General features: G+C 60.4%; 1 protein-coding gene and 1 long non-coding RNA gene across 5 annotated transcripts in view; one reads left to right on the top strand and one right to left on the bottom strand.

Annotated features, from left to right (window-relative positions):
- Window positions 1-1,490: 1,490 nt before the first annotated feature.
- Window positions 1,491-27,112, bottom strand: part of PAK4 (p21 (RAC1) activated kinase 4) — a 46,379-nt gene continuing 20,757 nt past the window's right edge. Inside the window, exons 1-11 of one of the 4 annotated variants that reach the window (XM_027079502.1) lie at window positions 22,316-22,448; window positions 18,554-18,727; window positions 13,010-13,083; window positions 11,426-11,683; window positions 8,129-8,590; window positions 7,496-7,936; window positions 6,004-6,137; window positions 5,652-5,778; window positions 4,414-4,539; window positions 3,027-3,161; window positions 1,491-2,503 (exon numbers count right to left, since the gene is read on the bottom strand). In XM_027079502.1, the coding sequence (XP_026935303.1) occupies window positions 2,348-2,503; window positions 3,027-3,161; window positions 4,414-4,539; window positions 5,652-5,778; window positions 6,004-6,137; window positions 7,496-7,936; window positions 8,129-8,590; window positions 11,426-11,629 (1,785 nt within the window). In that variant the 5' untranslated portion in view covers window positions 11,630-11,683; window positions 13,010-13,083; window positions 18,554-18,727; window positions 22,316-22,448 and the 3' untranslated portion in view covers window positions 1,491-2,347. Of the gene's footprint in view, window positions 2,504-3,026; window positions 3,162-4,413; window positions 4,540-5,651; window positions 5,779-6,003; window positions 6,138-7,495; window positions 7,937-8,128; window positions 8,591-11,425; window positions 11,684-13,009; window positions 13,084-18,553; window positions 18,728-20,532; window positions 20,694-22,315; window positions 22,449-27,112 lie in introns of those variants that run through there. The other 3 variants (XM_027079503.1, XM_027079501.1, XM_027079500.1) reach the window with 3 other exon arrangements.
- On the top strand, window positions 22,624-25,604 carry LOC113605852 (uncharacterized). The gene is made up of 2 exons (XR_003427378.1): window positions 22,624-23,049; window positions 24,971-25,604. It is a non-coding gene; the product is annotated as an uncharacterized LOC113605852 (long non-coding RNA).

Below are 27,112 nucleotides of genomic sequence, written 5' to 3'. Positions count from 1 at the left end.
TTTCCATGCAGCATGTGGGATCTTAGTTCCCCAACCAGGGATCGAACTCGTGTCCCCTGCATTGGGAGCGTGGAGTCTTAACCACTGGACCGCCAGGGAAGTCCCAGTAATAGAAGTTTTAATTAGACACACAGCCATCCAGAATAAAGACTACATTTCCCAACCTCCTTTGCTGCTGGGTGTGGCCACGTGACTAAGCTCAGGCCAAAGAGGCAATGGTGAAAGCTTTGGGGTCACTGCCCTTTAAAAGGAAGGGGTATGCCCTCCTATTCACGTGGGAGAGGTAACAATCCTAGGATGGAGGAGCAGCAAGATGGAAGGAAGCTGGGACCTTGCTGACTGGGCAGGACTGAGTCCCCCACTCCTTGGCCTCTTATTGAGAGCAACTGTAGATCTCAGTGGTTCTCACACTTGAGGGGGCATCAGAATGAGGCTTCACACTGCGATGGCTTCTCCTGCTGCAGAGCAAGGGCTCTAGAGCGCAGGCTCAGTAGTCGTGGTGCACCGGCTTAGTTGCTCCGCGGCATGTGGGATCTTCCCGGACCAGGGCTCGAACCCGTGTCCCTTGCATCGGCAGGCAGATTCTTAACCACTGTGCCACCAGGGACGTCCTGTACTATGCTTTAAATCTCTGTGTTTATCCATCTAGATCATGTGTGTACTTGGCCAGGCTGACACAGAAACAGTGCCCGGATCCCTGGGGGACTCAGGGCCTGTGGAGAGGGGTGCTGTGGGGTAGGGGCTGACAGTGGGGGCGAGGCAGGACTAGGTCGGATTCTCTGGCTCCTCTCCACACACTTCCAGCCCACAAACCAGACTGAGGTCCCTGGTGCCGGTGACGCCTGGAGGGCTCTGGGAAGGGGGTCCCCTCCTTGGTCTCTCAGTGTCCCCAGGAGGCCGCTGCTGCCCCGACACCTCCCAGGGTGCTGGGAAGGACATACGCCGGGCCCACACTGGCCTGGGGCAGTCACTGCCCAAAACGCAGAAGCAGCGCCGTCTCCTGTCGGCCGGATTCTCTCCTCTCCCTGAGACCCGGCCTCAGCCTGGAGGGCAGGACACGGCCAATGGAATATTTCTGAGGCTGGCAGCTCCTGGTCCATCCGTCTTAGCCGACGCCCCAGCAGCCCATCTGCCTGTTGACCGGTTTCCTAACATCAGCTCACCAAGGATCAGTTCCTACCCACTGAAAGCACTCCAGACAACCTTTAAAATAGGTTTCCAGCAAACTGCAGATTTGGCAAACTGGTCATCATGGCACATGGACTGGTAAACTGGCTGCTTCCAGGCCTGGGGGGCATCAATCCAGCCCTGTAACCGGCTGCTTGGACCAGGAACTCCCGCCCACCCACAGACACGGCCCTGGCCCTGAACTGGGCTGGAATCCTGGGGTCAGCCAGGCCTCCCTCCCAACCCTAGAGCCCCTCCCCATCAATTCTCCCCCCAAGACGGCCTGGACGGGGGTGGGGGGGTCTCTATGCACACTGCACACACACAAAACAAGAAACTGGTTTAATTGTAAAACTAAGTTGAGGGAGGGGCGGGCGGGGCTGCGCTCAGGGGGCAGGAACCCGATTCTTCAAGCAGTGGTCCTGTCCCCGGTGCCACCCCGCGGGACAGGGACCATCCGTCCCCAGATGGGGGCTAGAGTGTTATAAAATGACAATATAAATAGACTTCTAGAAAAGAGGAGGCTGTTCCAGGTGCAGTAGTCATGTTCTGCAGAGGCTGGGGGTAGGTGGGAAGCCCTGACCCCTGTCTCCGCATCCAGCCACAGAGAGGGGTGTGGGGCAAAGGGAAAAAAGGCCACTCTTCAGACATTCATGATCGACCCCCGCAATGGCTCAGGGGGGAGGGGCTGTGGATCAGGCGAGGTCTCAGAGACACGCACTCGCAGGCTGGAGGACAGAGGAGCTGGACCTTCTACATGCACACATGCGTGTACACACACACACACACACACGCGTGCGCACGCGCACACACACACACACGCACACACACCTCTTTCGTAGTGTTGTCTCCACCCCTGGCGGCCCCCACTGCAGGTTTCCAGTGATGGGAAGGCCGCCCGTCCTTCCTGGAGACAGGACAACACTGGGGCGGGCCTGTCCCAGAGGGTTGGCGGGTCCTGGGAGCCTCGTGTGCTCCCACAAGTCCCTGCGCTTTTTTAAAAGTCCCAAAATCAAAACGGCAGTTCAGTAGTAGGGTCCCGCACACCCCCCAGCAAGGAGGGCAGAGCCATACAGAGTGTCTCCTGGGCTGGGAGGGGCAGGGGCCGGCCCTCCACTGGCCTCTGGCAGGGCAGGGGTGACCCAAGGGGCTCTTTGGTTCAGGGTCAGGGCGCTGGGCCTCATCTGGTGCGGTTCTGGCGCATGAGGGGCACGATGCTGGCGGGCGGGCCCGCTTTGGCCAGGAATGGGTGCTTGAGCAGCTCAGCCGCCGTGGCCCGCTGTGCCGGGTCACGCACCAGCAGGCGGTCCAGGAAGCCCTTCAGGGATGGCGACACCTGTCAGGAGGCGGGCGAGAGGGTCAGGAGGTCTGAGAGCCAGCTCCACTGCTCACTCGCTGTGGGGCCTCAGTCTCGTCCTCTGTCAAATGGGCTGACAACATCTACTGCCTAGGGAGGGGGCAAAGAGGTCCCAGGAGCTTGGCCCCAGGGGCTCATTCCCTCCCCATTTCCAAGGTTCGGCAGGACCCTGGCAGCAGCTGGGCCCTGGAGGCACCCCTTTCTCACCAGGCAATTCCTTCACCACGAGGGCCCCTCTCCTGGACCTGGCTATGCTGTGTGCGTCTAGCCAGGCCAGCCTAAGCACAACTTCTGGGATGTGGGGTGGTGAGGGCACAGAGTTTACACAGACACTCGAGGCCTGGGGGACACGGGGGTGACCCAGCGCACAGTAAGCGCCACCTCGGGAGGGAGCCATCCATACCCCAGTGCTGCCCGCACCCAGCGCTCTGCTTGGGTTCGGGGCTGGGTGGAGCCCTGTCCCCCCACCCCCACCTGCCTGCCGCCTGCGGGAGGGGCCCACCTTGTGCAGGTTCTTCAGTCGGGGTGGCAGGTTGTCCCGGATCATCTTCATGGCTTTGAGGGGTGGCTCATTGAAGTAGGGGGGCTCCCCATCCACCATCTCGATCACCATCACCCCCAGAGACCAGATGTCCACCTACGGTGGGGACGGGGCAGCAGGGCTGAGCTGTGCAGGCATGGCCAGTGCTCGAGGGACACCCACAGAGGGATGGCCCTGGTTCTGTCTTTGCCTCTTCGCTCCTCGAATCCTTGGGCCCTGAACACCCTCGCTGATACCTAGCCTGCCGGACCCTATGCACTCCTCACCCAGGGAGCCCTCTGAAGGGTTCTGCCCACCCAGCATCTATCCCCTTCTTTTTTGCTAACCCCCCTCCTTCCCCCGGGTTCCTCTGGAGAACTCCCTCTCCCCTACTTCAGTCCATGGAGCATGACCAGGTAGCCTAATCGGCAAGAGTCCGGACACAGTAATTGGTTCAGGAACGGGCACAGGACCCAAGCTGAGCCAGTCACAGTCAACCCTGAGACTTCAACCAAAATATTCAGGAAAACAGTAGGGCTCATGTGATGTGTTCTGGAGTTGCCAGGGTCATGTCTGTGCTGACCAGGGGAGCACCTGCCTGAGTGAAGACTACAGGGGGGTAATTCTAGGGACCCACAGCTTTCCATTTTGCTAAATCCGTTTGAGATAGTTTTGTCACTCACAGGCAGTCCTGATTGAGATGGTCCCTCAGAATCTCCTCCCAGCCTCCCCTCCCAGTGTGATCCCACTCCTGCCTGAGGTTCCCCCAAGATATGCTTCCAAGGGCACCTTGGCCAGGCCCTGGGTCAAGCCTTGTTGACTGGAGAAATCCTCAGGGCCACAGGCCACAGCTCAAAGACCAGGCAGGTAACGGCAGGGAGTGAAGCAGGTCAGTGCAGGCAATAGAGCTGGGTGGGGACTACGGCCAAGACGAAGGCGCCCCTGCACTTGCTAACGTGGAGCAGCCCCTCAGCGCCTGCTGACTGTTGCTGTGCGGGAATTTGGCCTCCACATGGCCAGAGCTCTTGGTTTTCTGACAGAGGATAAAATGCAGACTTTCACGTGAGAGCTCTTTTTAAAATGCTCGCAAGAGCATCTTCAGAGCACGTCAGCCAGTTTGTGGCCTCTGCCCCAGGCTGACAGGCAGGGCCAGGGCCAGGGCCACTTCTGCTCAGCATTCTGTTCCCAGCTAAGCACTGGCCTGGCTCCAAACTAGAGCCCAGTCAGCAATGAGTGCACGCAGCCATGCCTACTTCTCCCCCAGACTGTCCCCAGGGACTGAGCCCCCTCACCCCCAGCACTCTGGCTGTTCCGGACTGTCACAGCGTAAACCAGTGCCGAGCGGCACGGCCGGCCACCTCTGGCTCACCTCTGGCCCGTAGGGGAGGCGGGAGATGAGCTCCGGGGCCATCCAGTAGGGCGTGCCGACCAGGGACTTCCTCCGGGGCACCTCCTTGCTCACCTGGGCACAGAACCCAAAGTCCGACAGCTTCACCTGCAGCAGGACGTAGGCAGTAGGGTCAGAGGTGCTGGTGGGGCAGGGTGAGCAGAGGCATCTACCTAATTGATTCCTTGGCCTCGGACGCGCTGGGTCTCCACGATGCTGCCCAGAGGTCAGAGCCTCTGGGGAGCTCTGCCGTCTCCTGGCTGGGGCCCTCAGCCGTGTCACCTGCCCAAGATCGCACCATCTGCCTCCGTGACAGGGTCTGCGCTGGGGCTCTCGGGGGAAGTGGCCCGAGTCCCAGGGGTACCAAAGGCTGGGCGGGGACTCAGACTGGGGCTGGCTCCCAATGCTGTGCCCTGGGCCCCTGCTTCCCGGCAGGAAGCACACCTTCAGCTGGCAGGTGTCCAAGGGGGGTACAAGGGGACACAGCCTGCCTCTGCAACAGCTACGTCCCCAGACCAAGGATTTATACCTTTGCTGGAACTGTGGGCCCTATCTGGACTCTCGAGGATGTCTGTGGACCCTCCCACCCCCAGAGAGCATGCTGACACATGTCCCCCAGACACATCTGCAGACACCTTTAGGTGTTCGTGGACCCCAGCTGAGACTCCCGGTGACACTGAGCCTTCCCCCCACCCCCCGCCTCTGCTGACTGGCGTAACGTTCCTGGGGGAGGGCGGGCAAATCACCAACAAGAATTTGGTGAAAGTCAGGGGCCCCCTCCCACTGAAAATCATGTTCACTCTTGGAATATAAATGCAGGTTCTGGTCACTGTGGACCACCCATGGACCTCAGACTCAGAACTTCAGTCCAGAAGATGGGAGACGGGACTGGAGTCCACAGCCCACGCCTGGATGCCAGGCTAGGAGCAGGTTCTCACGTGGCCGAGAGGCAGGCCACCCAAATGGAGTCTCCCCTCTCTGGGCCCAGGGCTAGCCTACAGTTCTCAACGGCCCGTGCTGACGGCAGAGCCCCACCAGCCTGAGCCCCTGACCGCAGGGGCAGAGGCCGCACTCACGTGGACCCGACTCTGGACTGCTGCCCAAGGAACGAAGGAACTTACTGCTCCTCACGTGACTGCACTCGGGGATCAGAGCACACCCTACCAGCAGAGGGAGAGCTGGGCAGAGGCGGGGGAAGGCCAAGCCACCCCGTTCCTCACCCTGCCATCGTGGGTCAGCAAGATGGAGTCGCTCTTGATGTCCCGGTGGATGACCCCCTGGGCGTGGAGCACGGACAAGGCCTGCAGCACGGCCAGGCACACGGCGGCGATCTGCTCCTCGTTCATCCTGCGGGGGTGGGTGGGTGAATGACGGGGACAGACAGGGCCCCGCCCTGGGGTTTAAGGGGGACACAACACTACCCTGGGCTTTGAGGGGGACATGGCCCCACCCCAAGGGGTCTGGAGGGGGCCAGTCCTATCGTGGGAGAGGTCTGAGGGGGCCCAGGTCCACCCTGGGGAGCCGGGGGAGACAGCAGGCTGGCTGTCACAGGGCCCAGCTGTCCAGCAGTACCTGGTGTGGGTGACGATGTCGGTGAGGGCGCCTCCCTCCAGGAACTCCATCACCACCCAGAGCTCGTCCCCGACCAGGTAGCTGTTGTACATCTCCACCACGTTCTCATGCTGGTAGTCCCTCATGATCACCACCTGGGCATGGGAGGCCGGGTTGGCGCAGCGGAGGGAGGACGGCCAGTCCCTGCCACCGGAGCCCTCCCCCCTCCCTCTCAGCCTGGGTGTGGACCCTGCCACACTGCGGGTCTGCTTCCACCCGTCACTCCTGCTCATCGGGGTCCCCCTGGGCTGTCCTCCCACAGCCAAAGTCAAGAGACCTCAAAGGCAGCGTGGGCCTGACGTCTGCACTCTATTCCAGGGGTGCTCCCGCCCCGCACACACCCCACACTTCTGATGCTGGTCTCTGACCAGCCCTGAGCTGGGCCGCGAGTGGCTCTGATGGCCAGGCTGGTGTCGGGAGAGGGAGCTGGAACGAGGGCGTCTAAGCACAGGGCTGAGACCAGAAGGCCAAGCAGGTACTAGGCAGGTCAGATAAAAGGCGGGGGGGGGGGGGGGGGTGGGGGAAGAGATTTCAGGGGCAGGAAGGCCTAGCAAGGCAAAGCCTCACGGAGCTGGGGGAACACGATGCTCACAGGGGCCACATTACACGGGGCAAAGCTGAGGAGTGTGGAGAGGTCAGGAGGCAAGAGCTAGAGTCGGACGACCCTGGACCTGACGTCCTCCTGGGATTCCTGCATCAGAGGCCGGGGGCTGCTCCCAACACAGATTCCTCTCGGGAAGGAGCCAGGGGTCTGCCTTTGCAACATGCTCACTGGTAGTGAGCCTCCCAAGGGCCAAAGCCTGAGGTCAGACAGAAGCGAGGCCTAGATGGGGGCGGATCTCAGATGCGCGGCCAAGAGGCCAGGCCTTTGCCCTGTGGGCACCAGGGGGCGCTGCAAGGGGCAGTAAAGGGGTGTGTGGCAGCCCTTTGGCTGTGGTGTGCGGAATGCCCAGGGGGCAGGGCCGAGCAGCAAATGGGCTACGTGGGGACAGGAACGGGGATGGGGGAAGGAGTGACAGGCTCAGGACTGACAAGCCGGGGTGGGGGCCAGGGAGGTCCAGAGCTCCGGCCGAGTGGCGGGGCCTCTCTGAGACAGGGAACCAGGAGAGGCAGGTTTGGAGTACACGCTTCGGGGCCAGCATGGGACTTGGTGGGTATGAGGGGCCTGGAAGGCACGCAGAGGGTGGGGCTCAGGGGGATTAAGGGAGCCTGGAGCTGGGGCTCGGGGCCTGGCCAGGAACAGGACAGCCGTGGCCATGGGTATCGTGGGGACAGAGGAGACAGCCTGAGGAGGTGTGACGAGTGAGGACAGGAGCCGGGCCCAGGACCCAGCCCTGGGGAACCCCATCCCCGAAGGCCCTTTCCCCTCCTCACCCCTATGTGCCCTCAAAAGCCATGGGGCGGAGGAGCCCCAGGAGGAGAGGTGAAGGCGGGGGCGGGGCAGCAGGCCCACCTCATTGAAGAGCAGCTCGCGCCTCTGCTGCTTGCGCAGGTCCATCTTCTTGACGGCCACCAGCCGGCCCGAGCTGCGCACGGTGGCGATGCACACGATGCCCGTGGAGCCCTCGCCGATCTTGATGAAGTTGTCCAGGTAGGAGCGAGGGTCGCCGGGGTCCACCACCAGTTGCAGGGCAGCCCGGAACTGCTCGTGGGACACTCGCTGGGGTTCCCGCTGTGGCGAGCGGGGTCCGGGGGGTCCGGGGGCGGGGGGCGCAGGGGGGGCGGCGAGGGTGCGGGCTGGAGGGGCCAGCTGGGGCTCGGAGGCATGGGGGCCCAGCACTCCAGGGCTGGGGGGGCCGTGGGCTCGAGCGGGGGGCCGGGAGGCAGAGGAGGACTGGGGAACGGCCAGGCCCCCCACCGATGGCCCATTGGGGGCCACGTTGTGAGGCTCCCCCTGCAACAGAAAAGAGAGGCGGCTGTCAGTGGAGGGGCCAGAGGGACGGGGACCCCGGCTGTGGGACAGACACATGGTGGTCAGGATGCAGATGGACGGTGGGCTGGGCACAGGTTGGAGTCGGTGGGTGGCAACGGGGAAGCTCCGGGCAAGGGGACAATGGGGCGGTCCTGGGGCAGGGGGAGGAGTTACCTGGGCGCCCCGGGATGGGTGGTCCGTGTCGGCCCGCGGGTACGTGTTAAAGGGCCGGCCAGCTGCCACTTTCGCCCCGCTGGCCAGACCGGCAGGCTGGTGGGGGGTGCCGACGTCAGGCCCAGAGAGGGGCCGCTTGTCCCGGGAGGACTCCTGGGGCCCCCCTGAGCCCTCCCTGGAAGACTTGGGCCTCTTGTCCGGCCCCACCCGCCGCCTGTCTCCACTGCTGCCACCCGCCTCGCTGCGACCGGCGACCCGGCCTTGACCGCCCGCCTTCTCTGGGCCCCCTCTGGCCGTGGTGGCCTGCTCCACGGGCATCCCGTTTTCCTGGCGGGCACGGGCGGGTGGCGGCGGGCTGTCTCTCCGCAGGGAGTTGGAGCGCGTCACCGACATGTTCTCAAACTCGTCGAGCAGCAGCGTGAGGGCCCCATCCTTGGCGCCTTTGCTGCCCCGCACGATGGTCTGGGGTCCGGGGCAATGGCGGGGTGGGGGCCGGGCAAGGAGGAGGGGGACACAGGACGTGTATCCGACACACGAGGACAGGACAACACAACACACACACAGAGACAAGACAGAGACGGAATGAAGAAATGCCATGGGTGATGACAGGGCGGGGCAGCAGGGGGGGCGGGCAGGAGCAGGGAGGCCCCTGCTGCCCCTCCCCCAGCACCTAGCCTTGGGTGGCAGGAGGGGAGCGGGAGGAAAGCCTGCCCATCCGACAGGCTGTCGCCCACCCCCCGTGGGCTGCACCCGTCTTTTTCTTGCTCTCCGGACGGGGGGGCGGTCCCTGCCCTGTGGGGTGCAGGGGAAGAAGGGCAGAGACTATGCCACTCCATAATCAGCCCTGGAGAGCTGCAAATTACAGGATGCTGGGGCCGGGGCCCAGCCTGGCAGTTCCTCCCCTGCAGTCTGCCAGGGCTCTTAACTCCAAACCACGCTCTCTGTTCCTCTGGAGGCTGAGGGTGGGTTAACGGGAGAGTCAGAAAGGTTTGGGCCCGAAGCAGAGGTGCAGGAGTGCCCCAGGAGCAAGGCTGGCAAATGCGAATGCCTGTGTAAAGCCTGTCCTGAACCCACCCTCACCCGCCATGGCCACCATCCTGATCCAGGTCACAGCCTCCAGGGTTCCCCCTGCCCCCGACTCAGCTCCAGGCACATGGGCCTCCTAACTGCTCCTAAAACACACCGGACACACTCCAACCTCAGGCACTGGCTGTTCACACTGCCTGGAACGTCTTCCCCCAAGTTTGCCCTGAGCTCCCCTCCCCAACACACCCCCCTTTCAGGTCTTTGCTGGAGGCTTTCGCTGACCGCCCCGTGGTCTGAAACGGCAGCCCCTAACACTCCCTATCCCCCTCCCCTGCTTTCCTGTTCTCTAGAGTACTTAAAACCAGCTGACGTAAAGCATGCGTACAGCTGTCCATGGCCTGCTCCCCCAGTACAATGATCGTGAGGGAGGCCATGGCTTCCTCCTGTCTGTTTCTGTTCTGGCTGGTATGCAGAAGGTGCTCAATAAGTATTTGCTGAACCCGTGAGTGAGTAAGGCAGGCAGGCTGGGAGGAGGCTGAGGGGAGCAGAGCCCATGCCCCTCAGCCCTGTGCCGTCAATCACTGGCAGGCAGGGACACAGGCTGCCAGACATCCTAAAGCCAGAACCACTTCAAATGTGCAGAAAACACAGATCCCACAAAACCCTCCTACAGGCCGCCGTACCCCTGTGGGGCCAGCCCCTGCCCCCGGCCTCTCCTGGGCTTGGCTGCCAGCCTAGAGGCCTGGCCTTGCCCAGGGGCCCAGCGAAGCAAGGGAGACACCTGGTCAGGCTTTGGTGCTGGAATAAGAGGTCGAGAAGTCCCTGGGGGTTGGGGGAGGGTCTGGGAGGACTAGGGAGTTTCTCAGCCGAGGGCAGCAAACACAAGCGCCCACAGGGGCCCCAGGAGAGTGCCAGCCCGTGTGGCACCTTTGTGTGGCTTAAGGTGCCCCTTCCTCCTGGCAGACACAGTCCCAGGTAGGGCTCGTGGCTGGCAGGCCAAGCAGGGGCTAGATTTTAGGAAGCGCCCTAGTGCGGGCATAACCAGCAGACAAGCAGCCACAGGGCCGGGTAGGGGATGGAACTGAGGTGGGCTGGGTGGGGCCTGCGGGCCCAGAAGAGCTGGCACCCCGCCTGCGGTGGCAGCTGCCCCTCCAGTGGCCCCAGCCGATCTGTCAGGAGAAGCCAGAAATAGAGATTTGGATGTGAAGCCTCTTGCTTTTTTAGGCAGTGGCAGAGAATTCAAAGTATCCAAAAGCCCCCTGCCTGGGGCACATGAACGCCTCAGTGGGCTGCCAGCTGGAGACCCTGGGGGAGAGCTTCCGCGCCCCGCTGGCCCGGGGCGGGGCAGGATGAGTCAGCCCTGGGCCTGCCCCCTGGCGCTGAGTCTGCTGACCAGCCGGCCCATCTCCACCCCTCCGAACAACCCGGGTTGCGTTCCCTGGCCCATGGCCCTTCCTGGTTCCCACTGCCCTTCGGATAAAGTCCGTGCTCCGAGGCCGGCTTCGCAGGCTGCGGGGTGCCGCAGCCCCTGCCCCCAGACCAGCCTCACCATAGGCCACGCCCGGCACTGGGATCACGGAGACAGGAAAGGAGTTAAGAACATGGGCCTTGGAAACGGACCTTGATTCAAATCCCAACTCTGCCCTTTTGCTCAGATGGCAGGGAAAAAACCCAAACCAAAAACCCCCAATGCTTCATGTGGGCCGTTTCCTCTACTAAAAGCCCTGCCTCTCCACCATTTGCCCCAATGACTCCTCCTCGTCCTCGGCCCTCAGGGCTCAGCTCCGGTGTCACCGACTCCAAGAAGCTGGCCTGGACCCTGGGGCTGGTCAGGAGCCCCCTCTGGGCTCCCCCAGCCCAGCCCTGAGCACTTGGGGCAGTCGCCATGAGGGAACGAGTCTGTCCCTCGTCCTGAGATGAGGGCCCGGTGAAGGCCCAGGACAAGTCTGTGGTGCTGGGGACCGGAGCACAGAGCTCAGGGCGTGAGCCTCCAAGGACAGGAGCACGACTTGGGGCTGGTGTGGGGGACTGTCGGAGGGTCAAGGTCAGTGTAGGGTTCTCAGCAAGGTAAGGGGGGCATCAGCGTTGAGGCCAAGTGAGGGATCAGTGGGTGGAGGGGTGAGTGAAAGGTGAGGACTGGGGCGTGTCTGTGTGGAGCTCAGCAAGGGAGGGGGAGGTGTTGGCCGCAGGGTCAAGTGTGGGGTTGAGGGCTGGGGTCACCCCAAGGGGGTTGGCGTGGGTCAGGAGAGGCGGTGGTGGGCACCAGCATACCTTGGGGGCCCCAGGCTGGATGGAGGTGATGCAGGCGGGGTCGATGAGGGGCTTGGGCCGGCGAGCTGACTCCTCGATCAGGCTCTGCCACTGGCGGGGCAGCCCCGTGAACTTCTGCTCGTGCTGGTCGAAGCCCGTGTGCACGCGGTGCTCGAAGTTAGACGGTGCCGAGATCTCAACCCGCTTCTTCTTCTTCCCAAACATGGCGCCAGGCTCTCAGCGTGGTGAGGGTGCAGAGTTGGGCTCCTGCCGGCAGGCCTGTGGGAGGGGACGGCTCGCCAGAACGTGCTATTCTCCTCGATCCTCTGGCCCCGCCCTGGTCCCATCCATCCTCCTCTCCTCCCTGGTCTCCCCACTCCCCCCCGCCCCTTCCCAGTCTGTCCCCCACATGCAGCCCAAGGGAGCCCGTGAACACCCGAGTCAGGCCCCTTGCTCAGAGCCCACCTGTGGTTCCACCTCACTCAGGCGAGAAGCTCAGTCTTCCCGTGGCCCGCCCCACACGACCTGCCCCATCACTTCTCTGCTCTCATCTCTCCCTCTCACTCACACTGGCTTCCAAACCTCAGGGACTTGCACTGGCTGTTCCCTCTGTGGGGAATACTCTTCCCCAGTATCCACACACATGGTCCCCTCCCTCCCTTCCTTCACAGTCATTGGTGACTCCTTTCCTGAACACCCCAAGAAAAGGAGTCCCCATTCCCCACTGTCCTTCCATCACATTTCATAGCATGTTTAACTTCTGGAAATTCTGCTGCTCAGTCTTGTGTTTACTAGTTCAGTGTTTAAAACCCCCATCACTAGACTTTCATGCCCCAGGCCAGGTCTCACCTGCCCAGTTTCCTGGCATCCCACTCCCTTGTCTCAGCCACGCCCAGCACACAGTATGTGCTCAGTGACTGGTTCCTGAAGGCCAGCTGACACTATCCCTGCTTTTCCAGCCTGCACTCTGGGCTGGAAGCACCACATACCTTTGGTTACTTGTTCAACAAATGGTTACCAAGCCCCTGTCCTATGCGTGACCCCTAGGCAGCCTTACTGCTATATGCCCACTTTACAGATGAGGAGACTGAGGCTCAGAGGAGGGAAGTTCCTCACCAAGATCAGAGCGGGGAAAGAACCACTTCATAACAGATACTAACAGACCAAACAGTCCCTGTCTTTAGGGCCTGTGGTCTCCAGTCCTGTACTCAGAACAGCACCGGCACAGAGTAAATGCTCAATGAGAGCTGATTTAAAAACCAAAGGGGCCGAAGAGGACATGTGTGATGGTGGTGTCCCATAGGGGGACCAGAGAAATGATGGGTGGGGAGCCAGATGGCCAGAGTGCAAATCTCTCTCTGTCGCCTACTACGTGTGACCTTGGGCAAGTGACCTAACCTGTCTGTGCGCTGGATCAGCCCCCACAGGGCTGCTGGGAGGATTAATGAGTTAATACGAGCAGAGCTGGGTGCAGGGCTGGGACACGGAGGGAGGGCCCCGGCGGCATTTGCCCTTCTGATGATTAGGATGACTCCTAGCCATGTCTGGGGAAGGGGGCCCAGGTGTTGCCCCCCAGCCCGCACATGGGCCCTGAGTCCCACAGACCTGGTTTGATGCTGGCTGTGCTAGAAGTGCCCTTGGGCACGAGACGTCTCCTCTTGGGGCTTCGGGTTACTCATCTGTAAAGTGGGAAGAAAACATCATTTGTCCATTATTCGTTCGTTCATTCATTCAGCAACAACTCACTCCTTTGTGTCCAGCCTTGCGCTGGTTGGTGCTAGGGATACTGCGGTGACTGAGACAGCCCCTGACAGCCCAGAGTGGTCGGCGCTGGGGTCACAGAGTGCCAGACCCAGCCTGGAGGGATGGCAGGCTGGGGATAAGGGAGGTTTCCCAGAAGAGGGCCCGTGTGAACGAAGACCCAAAGAACTAGGGGAAATGCACTGGGTGGGGATTTCTGTCTGGTTTATGGCTGGCTCCCCAGAGCCTGGCACAGTGCCCAGCACAGGGTCGGCCCCAAGCTCAGTGAGTCTCGTGACCTAGCAAGGATGCTTGCGTGTGTCTGGGATGCGGCCCCTGCAGCCCCTGGTTCCACTCCCGGATCCTTTCGCGGAGCAGCTCTGTGAGGTAAGGACGAAGAGGCTGCCATCCCCAGGCCAGAGGTAGGGCCATCAGTGGGCAGTGATCCAGGGGAACCGGTTTGGCAGCAGGAGCCGCCCTGTGGGAGGCGGGTGGGGACCCAGCAGCCAACCTGCCTCAACTGGCCTGGGCCTCTCGGCCAGCAGGTGACCAGAGCCAGGGCTCCCCCAGGGGTCCAGTTTCCCTGCCTGCTCTGGGGTGGAACAGGCCTGGCCAGGGTGAGGGGCCCTCTGCCCCAGCCCGTTCTCTACCCTGCAAGCCAGGAGCCCCTTCAGCAGCAGTCCCGCATTCCAGCCCCCGGAACGCTGCCTATCCCGCCCGCCCAGGCCTCCATTCCTGGCCCACCTGCCAGAGGCCCTGACCTACCCTGTCCTCTCTCCAGGCTTCTCTGCCCTCGACTCTCTCCCAGTTCCAGCTCCTAGCCTCATCCCTACCCGCTGACCTTCCCCCATCTTCCCCACTCCACTCCATCCCTCCAGATGTGTATACCATGTCCCACCACCTCCTCACTGCCTTCCCAGATTTGCCCCCATTTGGCCCTGGGCCCAGCCTCACTCCTCACCTTGGCCTCTCTCACTCTGCCTACCCATCCTCCGCCCCCCAGCCCAGGATCTGCGGGCCCCAAGTCAGCTCCAAGCTCTCTGCACGAATAGGGTTAGCCACAGGACCCCTCACTAAACCCAGGAGAGGGAGGGGCTCAGGATCCAGACGGGGTGGGCAGGAGGCAGCCTGGAAGACAGGGCAGCCGACCCAGAAGCCCTGCCGCAAACCCCCAAGCCACCTCTGCACCCCGCCCCCAGCCCCGCCCCCAGCTGCCTGTGTGACCCGAAGGGGAAGGGGACAGAGGGGCACACCTCCGGATATTTGCCCGGGGCCAGCCCTTCCCTCTGGGCGCTGCATGGAGGGCAGGACAAACAGAGGAACCAACCGTGTTTATAATGATCAGGCGGGAGCCCCACCCTGGGGCAGCTCCAAGCACTGCCGGCTCCCCCGACCAGAAACCCCCCTTCCCACCAAGTCCCCAAGCTCCTGACTTTATGGGGGCCACGGAAGGGAGAGGAGCTGCTACATATAAAGGGGCCTGTGCCAGCAGCAGAGGAGGCGGGCAAAGAGTAGGTGCTGGGGTTCTCAGGCAAGCCCAGAATTTAGGGGTCAGACAGCTCAGGGCCAAGAGCCCAGCTCTCTGCCTGTGAAGTGTGGGTGAGCTGACCCACCGTGGGAGCTCACTGCATGGCCCTGGGCTAGCAGCTCAGCTGCTCTGTGCCTCAGTCTCCTCTTCTGTTAAAAGAGGACCATGACAGTACCTGCTTCCTGGAGTTCTTATAAGGAGTCACAGAGAACCCAGGCACTGATGGCCCCAAGGCCAAGCGCACACAGCAAGGAAGCGCGCGGTAAATGTCGGTCACTATCACAGCAGCAGCCAACACTTAGGGAGCACCTACTGTGCCGGCCCCTCTCCTAAGCACTTGACCTGGAGTCCCTCGTTTAATCTGCACGCCCGACCCCAGACAAAGGGGCCGTTTTGGGCTTTGTGTTACAGACAAGGAAGACAAGGCACAGAGAGGGCACCCCACTTGCCCAGGTCACACAGCTTGGGAAGCAGAGTGGACACAAGACTCCAGCCCTGTCTAACACAGAGCCCGGGCCCCGCCAGTTCTCAGAGTTACGGCAGGTGCGTCCTTGGAGACTCGTGTGTGCCCGGGTCTGCTTGGTGTCCTGTGTCTAATCGCATTCCATCCTCACCGCTAACCTGTGAGACAGACACGCTCATCATCCCCAGTTCACGGGTGGGGAGACTGAGGCTCAGAGAGGGGAAATCCTTTATTCAGGGCACCTAGAATTTGAACCCAGGCAGTCGGGGACCGAAGTCCAGGCTCTTACCCACCTGTCCTGCGGTGGTGCTTCTGTTTTTGTCATTACCATCATGGTCCTGGCCTCCAACCCTTCCTCCCTCCTTCTCCACCCTCTCTATCCACACCCAGACCTTGCTCTTCCTCTCCTGTCCTGACCCCAGCTGGGGGTGAGGGTCCCCAGCTCCTCCAACCTGCCCAGGCCCCCAGCGGTAGTGTGGGAGGCAGCACAAAGTGGGGCTCCAACCACCGCCACCCCCCACCCAGGAATAAGGAATTACTCGCCCTTTCCACGGGCCTTTGGCCTGTCGGTCTGCAGCAGAAAAGCTGTCCAAGCACCAGTCCCCACCCCAAATGCGGTTTACTGAGGCTAGCCCCAGTACTCACACCCCTACCACCACCACCAGCACCACCACCATGGGGGGCCCACGACCCTGCGCAGATGCCAATGCTGAGCTCACCGGCTCCCCGGCACTTAGGTGGAGGGGCTATTTCACTCCCATTTTGCAGATGTGGAAACTGAGGCTCACAAAGGTGAAATCTCTCGCTAAGGTCACCAAGCAGAGGTGGGCCTGGAAGACAGTCTGATCCACTACAGAGTCAACATCCTTAAACTCCTCCCCGTGGCCCACGAGGTCCTGAGAGATCTGCCCGTCAGCTCTCCTCGCACTCGGCCCCTCGCTCACTCTGCCCCAGCCACTCTGGCCTCTTCACTGTTCTTCAAACGTCAGACATGCCCCCACCTCAGGGCCTTTGCACTGGCAGCTTACAACCCCCCCCCCACCCCGTGCTGGAACTCTCTTCTCAGTGACCTCCATATGGCTCCCTCCCTCCTTCCCTCCACCCACGTCTGCACACGCATGTCCCTGTTCCTGCCCTTCCACCCTCTCTGCCCCTTTCCTTGTTTTATGTTTCCTCACTGCGTTCACCATATACTGTGCGTGTATGTGTTTGCGTGCGTGAGCTTCTTCAGTGTCTGCTTCTTCCACTAGAATGTCAGCTCCACCAGGGCAGGGCCTGTCCTCTGTCTTGCTCCCCACTGTACCCCAATGCCTACAACACTGCGTGGCAGGCACTCAAGGAACACCTGGTGAACGAACACATTCGCCTGTACCCGCTATGCTACACCCCTGCTCAGACACCTCAGACTCTGCCCAGGCAGTACCTGTGAAACTCTGGCAGAGAAACGCCTGGAACTCAGAGGCAGAGGGTGAAGCAGTGACCCCAGCGACACGGCACAAAGGAGCACAGGGTGCAGCCTGCAGCCACCAGCCGGGGCATAGATGCCTCCGAAGCCCAGTGCTTGATCCCTCAAATGCAGGCACATTTCCATCCTACTCTAAAATGTTTATTTCAATTAAAAAAAAAAGTCTTTTGAATTATTTCACATGCGGGACGGGCAGTTTCCGACCTGTCCTAGCAAAAGCTTCCAATTTCCCAGTCACCCCCACGCTCACACGTTCCACCATCAGACCTTTCATGACACGAAAATGGCACCGCCCTCCCCACCAAGGAAGTCAGCGCACGTGGAAGAGCCAGATCTGCTGGTGTGACAACACGGTCAAGGGAGTGTGTGTGCGTGCGCGTGTAGAGGGCTCCTTCCCTCCTGCCCTCCACCTGCTCCAGCAGCCCTGAATAAAGCTGTCCCCCCATCACCCCGGCAGTGGAGGGAGCTGACTCAGCCAGGGCCCCAGGGCGCAGGGGCAGAGCAGAGGATGCGGCAGGGGCCACGGCCACCCCTTCCTCGTCACCAAAATGAAACTAAAGCAGGAAGGGGGCGATGAGGAAGGGCTCACTGGTCCCAGCCTGCGCTCAGCGCTTCCACCGCTGGTTCCCGCCCACCCTTCTGCCGTGATCTCCACCCACCAGCTCCAGAAGCCCCCTCCCTGCCTCAGTTTACCGCCTACCTCCCTGGGCGGTGCTCTGATGATGGAGGGGGAGTCTTAACGTGGCAGCCCATGGCAGGCTCTCGCTGCCCCCCGAAACCCCACACCATTCCTCCTTCACACCTTTGCTCAGTTCTTGCGGCCCACCTGCGTGTCCCCCACCCCCACCCCCCATTCTCCTCCTGCCCTGAGCCTAGTTCCACCAAGGAACCCTCTGGCACCTTGTCCCCAGACCCTGCCTCACGCTTTGGGACTGACATGTGCTCAAGCCCCTCCTTGGCAAACACCTACTCTACCCACAAATGATCCATCACACTCAGCCCCCCACCCCTCCATCCAATCATCAATGTCTACCGAGGACTGATCTCTGCCAGGCCTGGGGCAGAGGCGCCAGGAGCGTCAGGAATATCCCTGCCCTTGCAGAGCTCACATCCTAGGGGAAAGGAGACAGTCAATAAATGAGATAAATCAGAAAAATAGCTAGTAAGTCAGGTGGTAAGTGCTGAGGAGAAAAATACAGCAGGGATCAGGAGGGTGTGGAGGGTGAGGGGAGGTGGGAATTTTCAGTGAAGTGGTCAGGGAGGGCCTTGCTGAGGAGGTGACGCTTGAGCAGGGACCCGAGTGGAGAGAGGAGAGGGAGCCCTGTGGGTAGCTGGAGGAGCACCCAGGCAGTGGGAACAGCCAGTGCAAATGTCCTGAGGCAGGAACGTGCTTGATGTGGCCGAAGAGCAGAGAGGAGGCCGAGTGGCTGGGGCCGGGTGAGTGAGGTGAGAGAGAAGGGCAGATTGTGTAGGCACTTGTGGGCCGTGCGTAGGACTCTGGCTTTTTAAAAATTTTTTTATGTGGACCATTTTTTTTTTTTTTTGCGGTACACAGGCCTCTCACTATTGGGGCCTCTCCCGTCACGGAGCACAGGCTCTGGACGCGCAGGCTCAGCGGCCATGGCTCAGCGGCCATGGCTCATGGGCCCAGCCGCTCCACGGCATGTGGGACCTTCCTGGACCGGGGCACAAACCTGTGTCCCCTGCATTGGCAGGCGGACTCTCAACCACTGCGCCACCAGAGAAGCCCTATGTGGACCATTTTTAAAGTCTTTATTGAATTTGTCACAATATTCCTTCTGTTTTACGTTTTGGTTTTTTGGCTGTGAGCCATGTGAGATCTTAGCTCCCTGACCAGGGATCGACCAGGGATCAAACCTGCACCCTCTGCATTGGAAGGCAAAGTCTTAACCACTGGATCACCATGGAAATCCCCAGGACTCTGGCTTTTACCTGAGTGAGACGGAGCAACAGGAAGGTTCTGAGCAGGGGAGGGATGTGGCCAGACTCAGGTGTTCACAGGCTCCCGGTGGCTGCGTGTGGGAGCAGGGCAGGAGCAGGGACACCTGGGAGGAGGAGGATGCGACAGTCCAGCAGGAGAAGAGGGTGGACGGGACCACGTGGAGCCTGTGGAGGCGGAAGGAATAGGCAGGTTCTGGGCACCCTGTAGAGATTGAGACGGCAGGATTGCTGAGGACTGACACCACCTTTTGCAACAGCTGGAGCGTGAGCTCCACGGGGGCAGGGGCTTGGTCTGGTCTTGCCCGTCGCTGCATCCCCCAGAGCCTGGCATCCTGGCATCCAGTCCATTCTCTCCCAGCCCTTAGCATCACCTAACATGTTGTATGGTTATGATTGTGTCTGCTGTCTCCCTGCTAAGTCGGTGGCTCGGCGCAGGCAGGAGCAATGCTCTGGTTGGTTACAGGCTGGATCCCAGGTCTCCCCTCAGTGGCTGCTGGGTGGATGGAGGGGACACACGTGTTTCAGCGCTGACTCTGGCCTATGCCTGCACCAGGCATGCAGACCAGGCCACGGTGAACCCTCCCAGTTGTTCTTGGGTGTGTGGGTGGAGAGTCCTCTTCCCTCCTATTTCCCAAACTAGGAAACTGAGGCCCAGAGAGGAGAAGTCACTGCCCAGGGCTGCCCAGCGCCAGGGCACAAAAGCGTCGACTGACCCACGGAGAAGGCCTGTCACTGCCCCCTTAAGCCTCCCGCTTCCCAGCAGCCCTGGCTCCAGCCAAAGCTTCTACTCCAGACAAAGGACCTCAGAGGTTTATGGGACAGGAACATGAACAGAGACAACTCTGCTTCCGATGACCAAAACCAAGATCAGAAAGGCTGCTGTGGTTAGCAGGGAATCTGAAGAAATGTTAAACAAAACTCTGCAGGGCTCCCCACCTGGATGAAACTCCCTACCGTGACTTAGCAAGGCCCTGCCCAGTTGGGCCCTGCCACCAAGGGACCCCATCTCCTCCCTGCACTTCACCCCAGCCACGCTGGCCTCCTCCTTTGCAGTCTTGGACACATCAAGCTTGTTCCAGCCTCAGGGCCTTTGCACCCATTGTTCCCTCTGCCCAGAGCTGCATGGCTCCCCTTTCTTGATCTTCAGGTCTCAGTGCAAAGAAAACCTCCTCTGGGAGGCCTTCCCTGACCCCCTGACAAAATTTGCACCCCTGCTTTATACTTCTCTGTGGCATTTATTATCATCTGGCATTATATACCTTTGTCTGTCTCATTCTTGTCGTACCCCTGGCAGCTAGAGCAGGGCCTGGCACACAGCAGGTACCTGGTAAATATCTGTGCAACGAATGAGTGATGTCATCGCCAAAGCGATGAGGCTGGACCCTGAGGAGGTGCAGGGAAGGGTGGTGGGGCAGAGGGCGGCCAGGAGTCCCCAAGGCCTGTCCACACTGCCTGGAAATCTGACCTTGATGCCTGTGACGGAACTGAGCCTCTTTAGAGACTGAATCCAGCTATTCAGTGAATAACCTGGTGTGTGTTCCAAACACAAGGAGCGCCCGGCTGTGAGCCCACTTCCCCAGGCCCTCCCCACCACACGGCCTAGGCTGGGAACTGGAGGAAGTGGTGGTACATTTTGGCCAGAAGCAAGAAGAACATCATACAGGGGGTGTGCCGCCAGAGATCCGCGCTCCCCACGATGGGTGAAAGCCCATGAAAAGACACAGATCGAGGGCCACCCGAGCCTTGGGGAGCAGGGCCTGGAGTCGCATGTGGGAAGTGACGAGCAGCCTGCTCTCGTGTTCTGGCCACGTAAGCGCCATCCTCCCCTCAGCAGGCCTCTGCACTGAGTGCCGGACAAGGACTCGGAAGGCAGCCGACGAGTAAGAGCAGATGGCCCAGGCTCGTGCCCGCTCCACCACTGCCAAGCTGTGTGCCCGTGAGCAAGTGACTCTGGGCCTCCGTGTCCTCACCTGCAAACTGGGGGTAACGATGGTCCCTATCTCCTGGGAGTGTTTGGACGAGCGAACCAGATGACCCACGCCAAGCGCTCAGAACAGCGCCTGCCGCCGAGTGGGCCCTCACTGCTACAGCCTAGCTGCTGTTATCATTACTGGCACTGCTGCTGCTACTGCTGAACGAATAAAGGAAGGAACAAGTAAAGGACAGAGGATGCTGAGCACGGTCTCCCAGAGCAAATGTGCCAGTCTGACTACCTCTGTTTAAGACCGTCCTTCTCCAGGGCTGGGATGGGGGAGCATAATGGGCCCCCATCATGCTCTGATGACCCCTGCCCTCCCAAAGGACAGGGCCTGGGGCCCTCTTAGCCACCCTGTGTCCCCGGCCCTGCCCAGCACAGGGCGAGGCACAGCTCAGAGAGTGGCTGAATGCACAGATGGCGCTTCCTTTACCCCGAGGTGCTCTAAGCCCCCAGGGAGGCCAGGCGGCTCCTGTGGCAGCCCCAGGCTCAGGTGCCCCCTCCCCGCCTGGCCAGGCTCAATAGAGCACAGACACAAAGGGCACTGCTGGTGTCCCTCACCCCCCAGAGGTGCCCAGGGTGGGGATGGATGCCACAACAAACCTGAGAGTGTGGGCGAGCCCCCAGGGACTGGGGAAATCAGATTCGACTTCATTCATTCCTCCCCTGAGGTGGGGCAGGAAGGAGGGAGGGGGCAACAGGTAGAAAAGAGGTTCCAGTGGCCTCCCAGGCCCCTCCAACCTAAGCCCTTCCCCGCCATACACACACACACACCCCCAAGACACAGAAGCAAATGAAGTCGCTCCACAGTGCACAGCTGTCCTCAGAGACTGACACAGACATGCAAAACAGACATCCAGCCACACAACCACAGAAACACGAGAACACACACACTGGTTGCATGGAAAAGTCCCCAAGCAGCCCGAGACGGAGCAGCCGCTTGCCCCACACTACCCGGGTACCCTGCTGGCAGCTGTACAGGGGCCTGGGCACAGGAGGGAACATCCCACCCCGAGCCTCAGTAAGTGGGCCGGAGGCAACTGGGAGGTGTCATGGGAGAAGGTGGGGAAAGCAGTCTTAAGAGGGGCCTGGCTCAGAGGAAGTTCTCAGAACGAAAGGGCCGCAACACTGGGGACCCACGGCTGGGACCCCAAGAAGTCAAGGACCCGGGGCCCTTCCACAAACAACGTAAAGACCCGTTCACCCCTGAGATGGAGGGACTCCAGAGAGACCCAGAGTCACATACAAGGATCCTGCGGGAGCCAAATAACACAATGATACGGACTTTAGGCACCACCTAGAAACACAGCCACATGCTCACACACACAGCCCCACAAATGCTCTGTATGGCTGGACTCACTAGGAAGGCAGACCCCAAGACCCTCCACACACCCAGGAGCGCTCCTGAGACAGAGTTACACCATGAGACCCGCACACAGACCCAGGCATGCCCACAGCCAGCCCCAGGGTCACCAGTGGCCCAGGGAGGCACAACCCCTTGGAAACACCTCCATGCAGACCAGACCCCAGGAATGCGCTCCCACAGACATGCTCGGGGGGACCCGCGCCGAGGTGTGGGCTAAGCCCCAGCAGATAGACGCCTGCCACCGCCCACACGGGCACACACACAGCCACCCCGCCCCTGGCCCCAAGACAGGTGTGGCCCCTGGCGCACGTGCTTACGCTGGCTCAGGTGGCCCTGTGTCCGGACTGCCCTCCTGCACACCCAGGCAGCCCTCCCCCTCCTCCGCTCCTCCCCAAGGCCTGGGCCAGCTCACCTCCACCATCCTCTTCCCTCTGTCCTGGGCCACCCGCAGTGGGGCAGGCCGGCAGACAGAGGCTTCCAGCTGAAAGATCAGGGAGCTGGGATCAAGGGGTTCCCCTGCCCACGGAGGTGAGCTGGCTGGGCTCTGCGCCCTGGCCTCCCTGGCAGCGGCTGGTGACGCGGCCCTGCCCTGGCAGGAGTTGAGCTTGGCTGTGGCTCCAGCCCATGGGAGGGGGAGGGGAAGGGTGGAGGGTGAAGGGAGGGCCGGAGGGAGGCGGGGCTGAGCCTGGAAAGCCTGAGCCGTGGGGCCCACAACTGTCCCAGCGGAGGGAGGGCTGGGCAGGGACACAGGAGCAGGGGACCCAACCACAGCCCCTGCTTTGGCAGGGTCAGTCTCCCACCACACACGCACACCCCCATCTCACTCCCTATGCCAGGCCAGGTGCCAGGGGCCAGAAACAGTGGCTCAGCATGGGGCTGAGTGCCCGAGAGTGGCTGGCGGGGCAGCCAGGTGTGAAACACTGGCTGGGGCTGTGGTGCAGGACACAGAGATGGGGGATGAGTGGCCTCTTTGACGGGGAGGGTGGCTGGAGATCCGGGGCTTGCTGTGTCCCCCTCTCCCTGCACACCCAGGCTGCGATGCCAGTAAGAGCCCCAGAGGGTGCAACGAAGGGGGCCCCTGCTGCTCTGCCCCACTCACCCATCAGGATGAACCCGAGACTTGCGGCCTCACCAGGGGAGATCACGGTAAACAGCCGCCACCCCCATGCCACGGAAATACCTAGGCGTGAGAGTGGGGCTGGATGGCGGGAATGTGGAGAGGGAAAGGTGGGGACGGCTGGGACTCCTGTGTCGCTATGCTGGCTGTCTTGCCAGGATGTAACTAACCTTTCTGAAAATAAGTGGCCCAACTTTCCAGAGAACTTCCTCTGGGCCAGGTCCTCCTCTCAGCATCGACACACATTAAGTCATTTTAGCTCACCACTGCCCTAAATGGGCAGGTACTTTATCAGGCCCATTTTACAACAGAGGAAACTGAAGCCTGGAGAGGCCGAGTGACTTGCCCAAGTGGGCCGTCTGTCCCAGTGCCTGTGTCCTAGACCAGCCACTCTGAGCAGGAGGCTAGGGGGCCCAGAACCCCTATCGCAGAACAGGAGAAAAGGACGCTCAGAGAAAGGGAATCTAGAACGGGCACCCCACCTCTGCCTCACACCTTCTCCCCGCTTCAGATCTCACTTTCTCTGAGAAGCCTTCCTTGGCCCGGGGCACAGCTCCTGGCACGAAATCTGTTTCTTTCTGTCTCCCCTGTGGGGGGCAGGGGCCGGGGCTGCCCAGTTCATCCCTTTACTGCAGCCCCTCCTGCAGGAAGCCTTCCCTGACACCCCGGGCTCCATCCCCGCGCTGACCCTCAGGCTGTCACCGTCCCTGACCTGTCTCCCCCATTGGTTCACACATTCGCCCCACTCCTGGCACATACCAGGCAAGCCTGTCGGAGGCCCTGGCAATTCAGCAGTGAACAAACCCGACCAAACTGCCTGCCCTGGGGGCGGACAGAAGAGTAGGACTGCCCCCTGACTTGGGTGGGGGGTGGTGGTCGTGTGAGCGGCAGCAATGATCAGATTCAAGCAGGGTCCTGGGCCCTGGGCGGGTACTCGGCTGACGGGCAGCCCAGGGAGAACAGTGAGCGAGCAGGTGGCCCGGGCGGCAGGTGGACAGAGGTGCCTGGGTCCTTCCCACTCCCCTGCTCCGGCACCCTACCACAGCTTCTGCCCCAGACCGACTCCTCCAGGACTTTACCACGGGGACCAGGAGGACTGACTGGCTCCAAGGGCCTGGAAATCCCACCTACCCCCTTCTGTCTACCACCTGCTCACTAAGCCAGGGGCTCCCGGCCAGGCCTGGGGCCACGGCAGGGCAGGTCTGGCCCCTCCCGCTCCCCCCCCCACGCCCCAGATCCCAGGCCGCCCCCTCCCCCATCAGGGTGGAGCACCTGTCAGGCAGCCACCCAGAGGAGAGCCAAATGGGGCGGGCTCCCCAAACCAGACCGGCTGGTTTGGGCTCTGGTGAAGGAGGCGGTCAGGACTGGGCAGTTCTGACCAGCCAGGGAAACTAGGTCCCAAGGGAAGGGACCGGGGAGGGGGGAGGAAGGAGGGAGCACCCCTCCTCCAGGAGGACGTCTCACTGGAAACAAGGGATCCTCCTGGGACAGGCCTCAGGGGCAAGGAGAGGTCGGTTCAAGAGCCTCTCACACCGGAACAGATCTTCATTACGAAACTTTATAAACACACCCCAAGCTAGAGACTAAACCAATGAACCCCCATAAAATCCATCGTTGGGATTCTCAACTATTAACATTCTGCCACATTTAGGCTTCATCTATCCCCTCCCTTTCCTTTCCTTCACTCTGTCTCAGTCTCTGTCCCTTTATAATATGGAACATAGTTCAAAAGCCAATGGCACCAAAGGGAAAACAGGGACAGGACGATGCCCTCCTGCCCTGCCCCACCCCAGCTCAGCCCTGGAGCCACCTCTACTGGAGTTTCTTTGTTTTCTTTCTGAGAGAGCTTATGCACGTGTGTGTGCACACGCGCGCACACAGAGATGCTTACGCACTTTTAAAACAGCCAGAAATGGCAGCGCACCACACGTACGATGCTTTTGCCAACAGCATTCCTCGGCCCCTCTGCGCCGTTGGCACCAGGAGGAATTTGGCAGTATCCAGTCGAGGTGAAGACACACTGGGGACCTGGCAAGTGCTCTCCCACGTCTACACCCAGGGACACACATGAGAAGGTTCACACAGCACAGTCTGAATCGGCGAGGGACTGGAAACAACACAAACGCTCGTCTACAGGAGATGGATGATGAACTGTGATCTACCAGCTCCGTGGAACAGCAAACAACAGTGAGAATGAATGACCCACAGCTACGTTGGATGGACATCAAAAACAATATTAAACAGAAGAAGCAAAACAAAACCCGATACATCCTAGGACTTTGTTCAGAAATAGTTTAAAACCAGACAAAATGAAATATGCTCTTTAGGGAAGCATACAGAGGTAGCAAAACCAAAGAGAAAAGCAAGGCAGCGACTGCCTCAAAAATCAGGGGAGAAGCTGCCTCCGGGGGGCAAGAGGGCTTGGGACGGGCTTCTGGGGGGCTGGAACCATCTGTGTCTTCAAATGGAGGCGGGGGTTACGTGGGTTTTCCCTTTAAAGTAACTGATCATACTATACATTTATGCCTTAGGTAGGCTAATAATTTAAAATTAGGATTTTAAATAAAAAATATATATATGTCTAGTGATCTTTCCATGCTTCCATCTCTGCAAAGCACAGCCTTGTTGCTTTAGCAGCTGTGTGGAAGGGCCACGATGTCTTGAGCCAGTCCCCATGGGGCCAGGTCAGTGGTTTCCAGGCATTTGCTCTTACAAACGGTGCAGCAACGATAACCGTGTGCAGATGTCATTTCACAGGTGTGCCAGCATGTCTGTGGGCCAAATGCCTACAAGTGGGATTGCCGGGCAAAGCTCAGCACTGCCAAGTCGCCCGTTCTCAGCCCCTCCCTCGGCCTCATGCCCAGGGTGTTGTCAAACTCTCCCATCTTCCGCAGTCAGACAGGTGAAGTCTGGCCCCTCTCGGCCTAATTTTCATTTGCGTTTTTGTACTTAGTAATTGTGCATCCTTTCATATTTATAAAAGCACCACAATTCCTTTTCTGCTAAGTGTCTCTTCAAAGCCTTTGCCTCCTGCATGCTGCGCGGCATGGCCAAAAAAAAAAAAAGTTTTATTTTGGAACTTTCTGGGTCCGTGCTTCCAGTGCAGGGGGCGCGGGTCTGATCCCTGGTTGGGGAGATCGCACATGCCATGTGGTATGGCCGGAAAAAAAAAAAAAAGCCTTTGCCTGTTTTTCTGTAAGGGTCAGGGAGACCTCTGTAAACCCACCCCAGCTATCCCCACGTCTCCAACCTCATCTCCCCACCACCACCCCCAACCATGGGCTCCTTCCCACATTCATGGAGTTTGTCAATAGAAATCCAATGCGCATGCACCAAGTCCAGTCCCAGCTGGTGTGACGGGGCAGCATGGCCCCTGCCCGCTGGGGCCTGCAGTCCAGCATCGCCTGATGAAGTGTGAAATTCCAGCGGAGACAGGTGGCTGGAGGGCTGAGAGTGTGGGGGAGCCAGGCTGGAGCAGGGCAGGAGCCAGGCCACCAGGGAGGCGGGGGAGCAGAGGCAGGCGCTGAGGACGGGCTGGTATTTGGGAGATGTAACTCTGGCTGCCTTGTCTGTGGAGGATGGGATCAAGGGGGCCTGAGAGGGTGTGCGGACAAGTGATGAGACGGAAGCAGTGTTCCAGGAGACTGATGAAAGCAGCCAGTATGGCTGGACACGGAGAGAGGGGCACAGACCAGAGCTATGTCTGCCCCCAAAAAAGCAACTCATTTGTTGATGAGTCAGATACGGGGGGCTGAGGGCAAGGCAGGTGTCAAGGGTGACTTTGAAAGTAGGTAAGTCCTGGTGCCATCTTCTACAAAAGGGAGTGCGAGAGGGGCTCCAAAAATGCCAGGCCCAGGCCCTAGAAGAACTCAGTTGTGAAAAAGGTGAACAAAACGGGAAGACCACTTTCCCCAGTAGTTTCCCCGATAGTTTAAGACCAGCTGTACAGACACAGCAATCAAGACAGTGGGGATAAACACAGTAATCAAGACAGTGGGGATAAACACAGAGCCCGGTGAACGGAATAGAGAACCCAGAGACAGACCCTTACAAATATACCCAACTGGTTTTTTTTTTTTTTTTTTTTTTTTT

The sequence above is a fragment of the Aethalodelphis obliquidens genome, unplaced genomic scaffold (genome assembly GCF_003676395.1).
Source record: "Aethalodelphis obliquidens isolate GAN/ISIS:26980383/991018 unplaced genomic scaffold, ASM367639v1 scaffold43, whole genome shotgun sequence".
NCBI classification, from domain to species: domain Eukaryota; kingdom Metazoa; phylum Chordata; class Mammalia; order Artiodactyla; family Delphinidae; genus Aethalodelphis; species Aethalodelphis obliquidens.
This window is presented reverse-complemented; position numbering and strand designations above follow the sequence as displayed.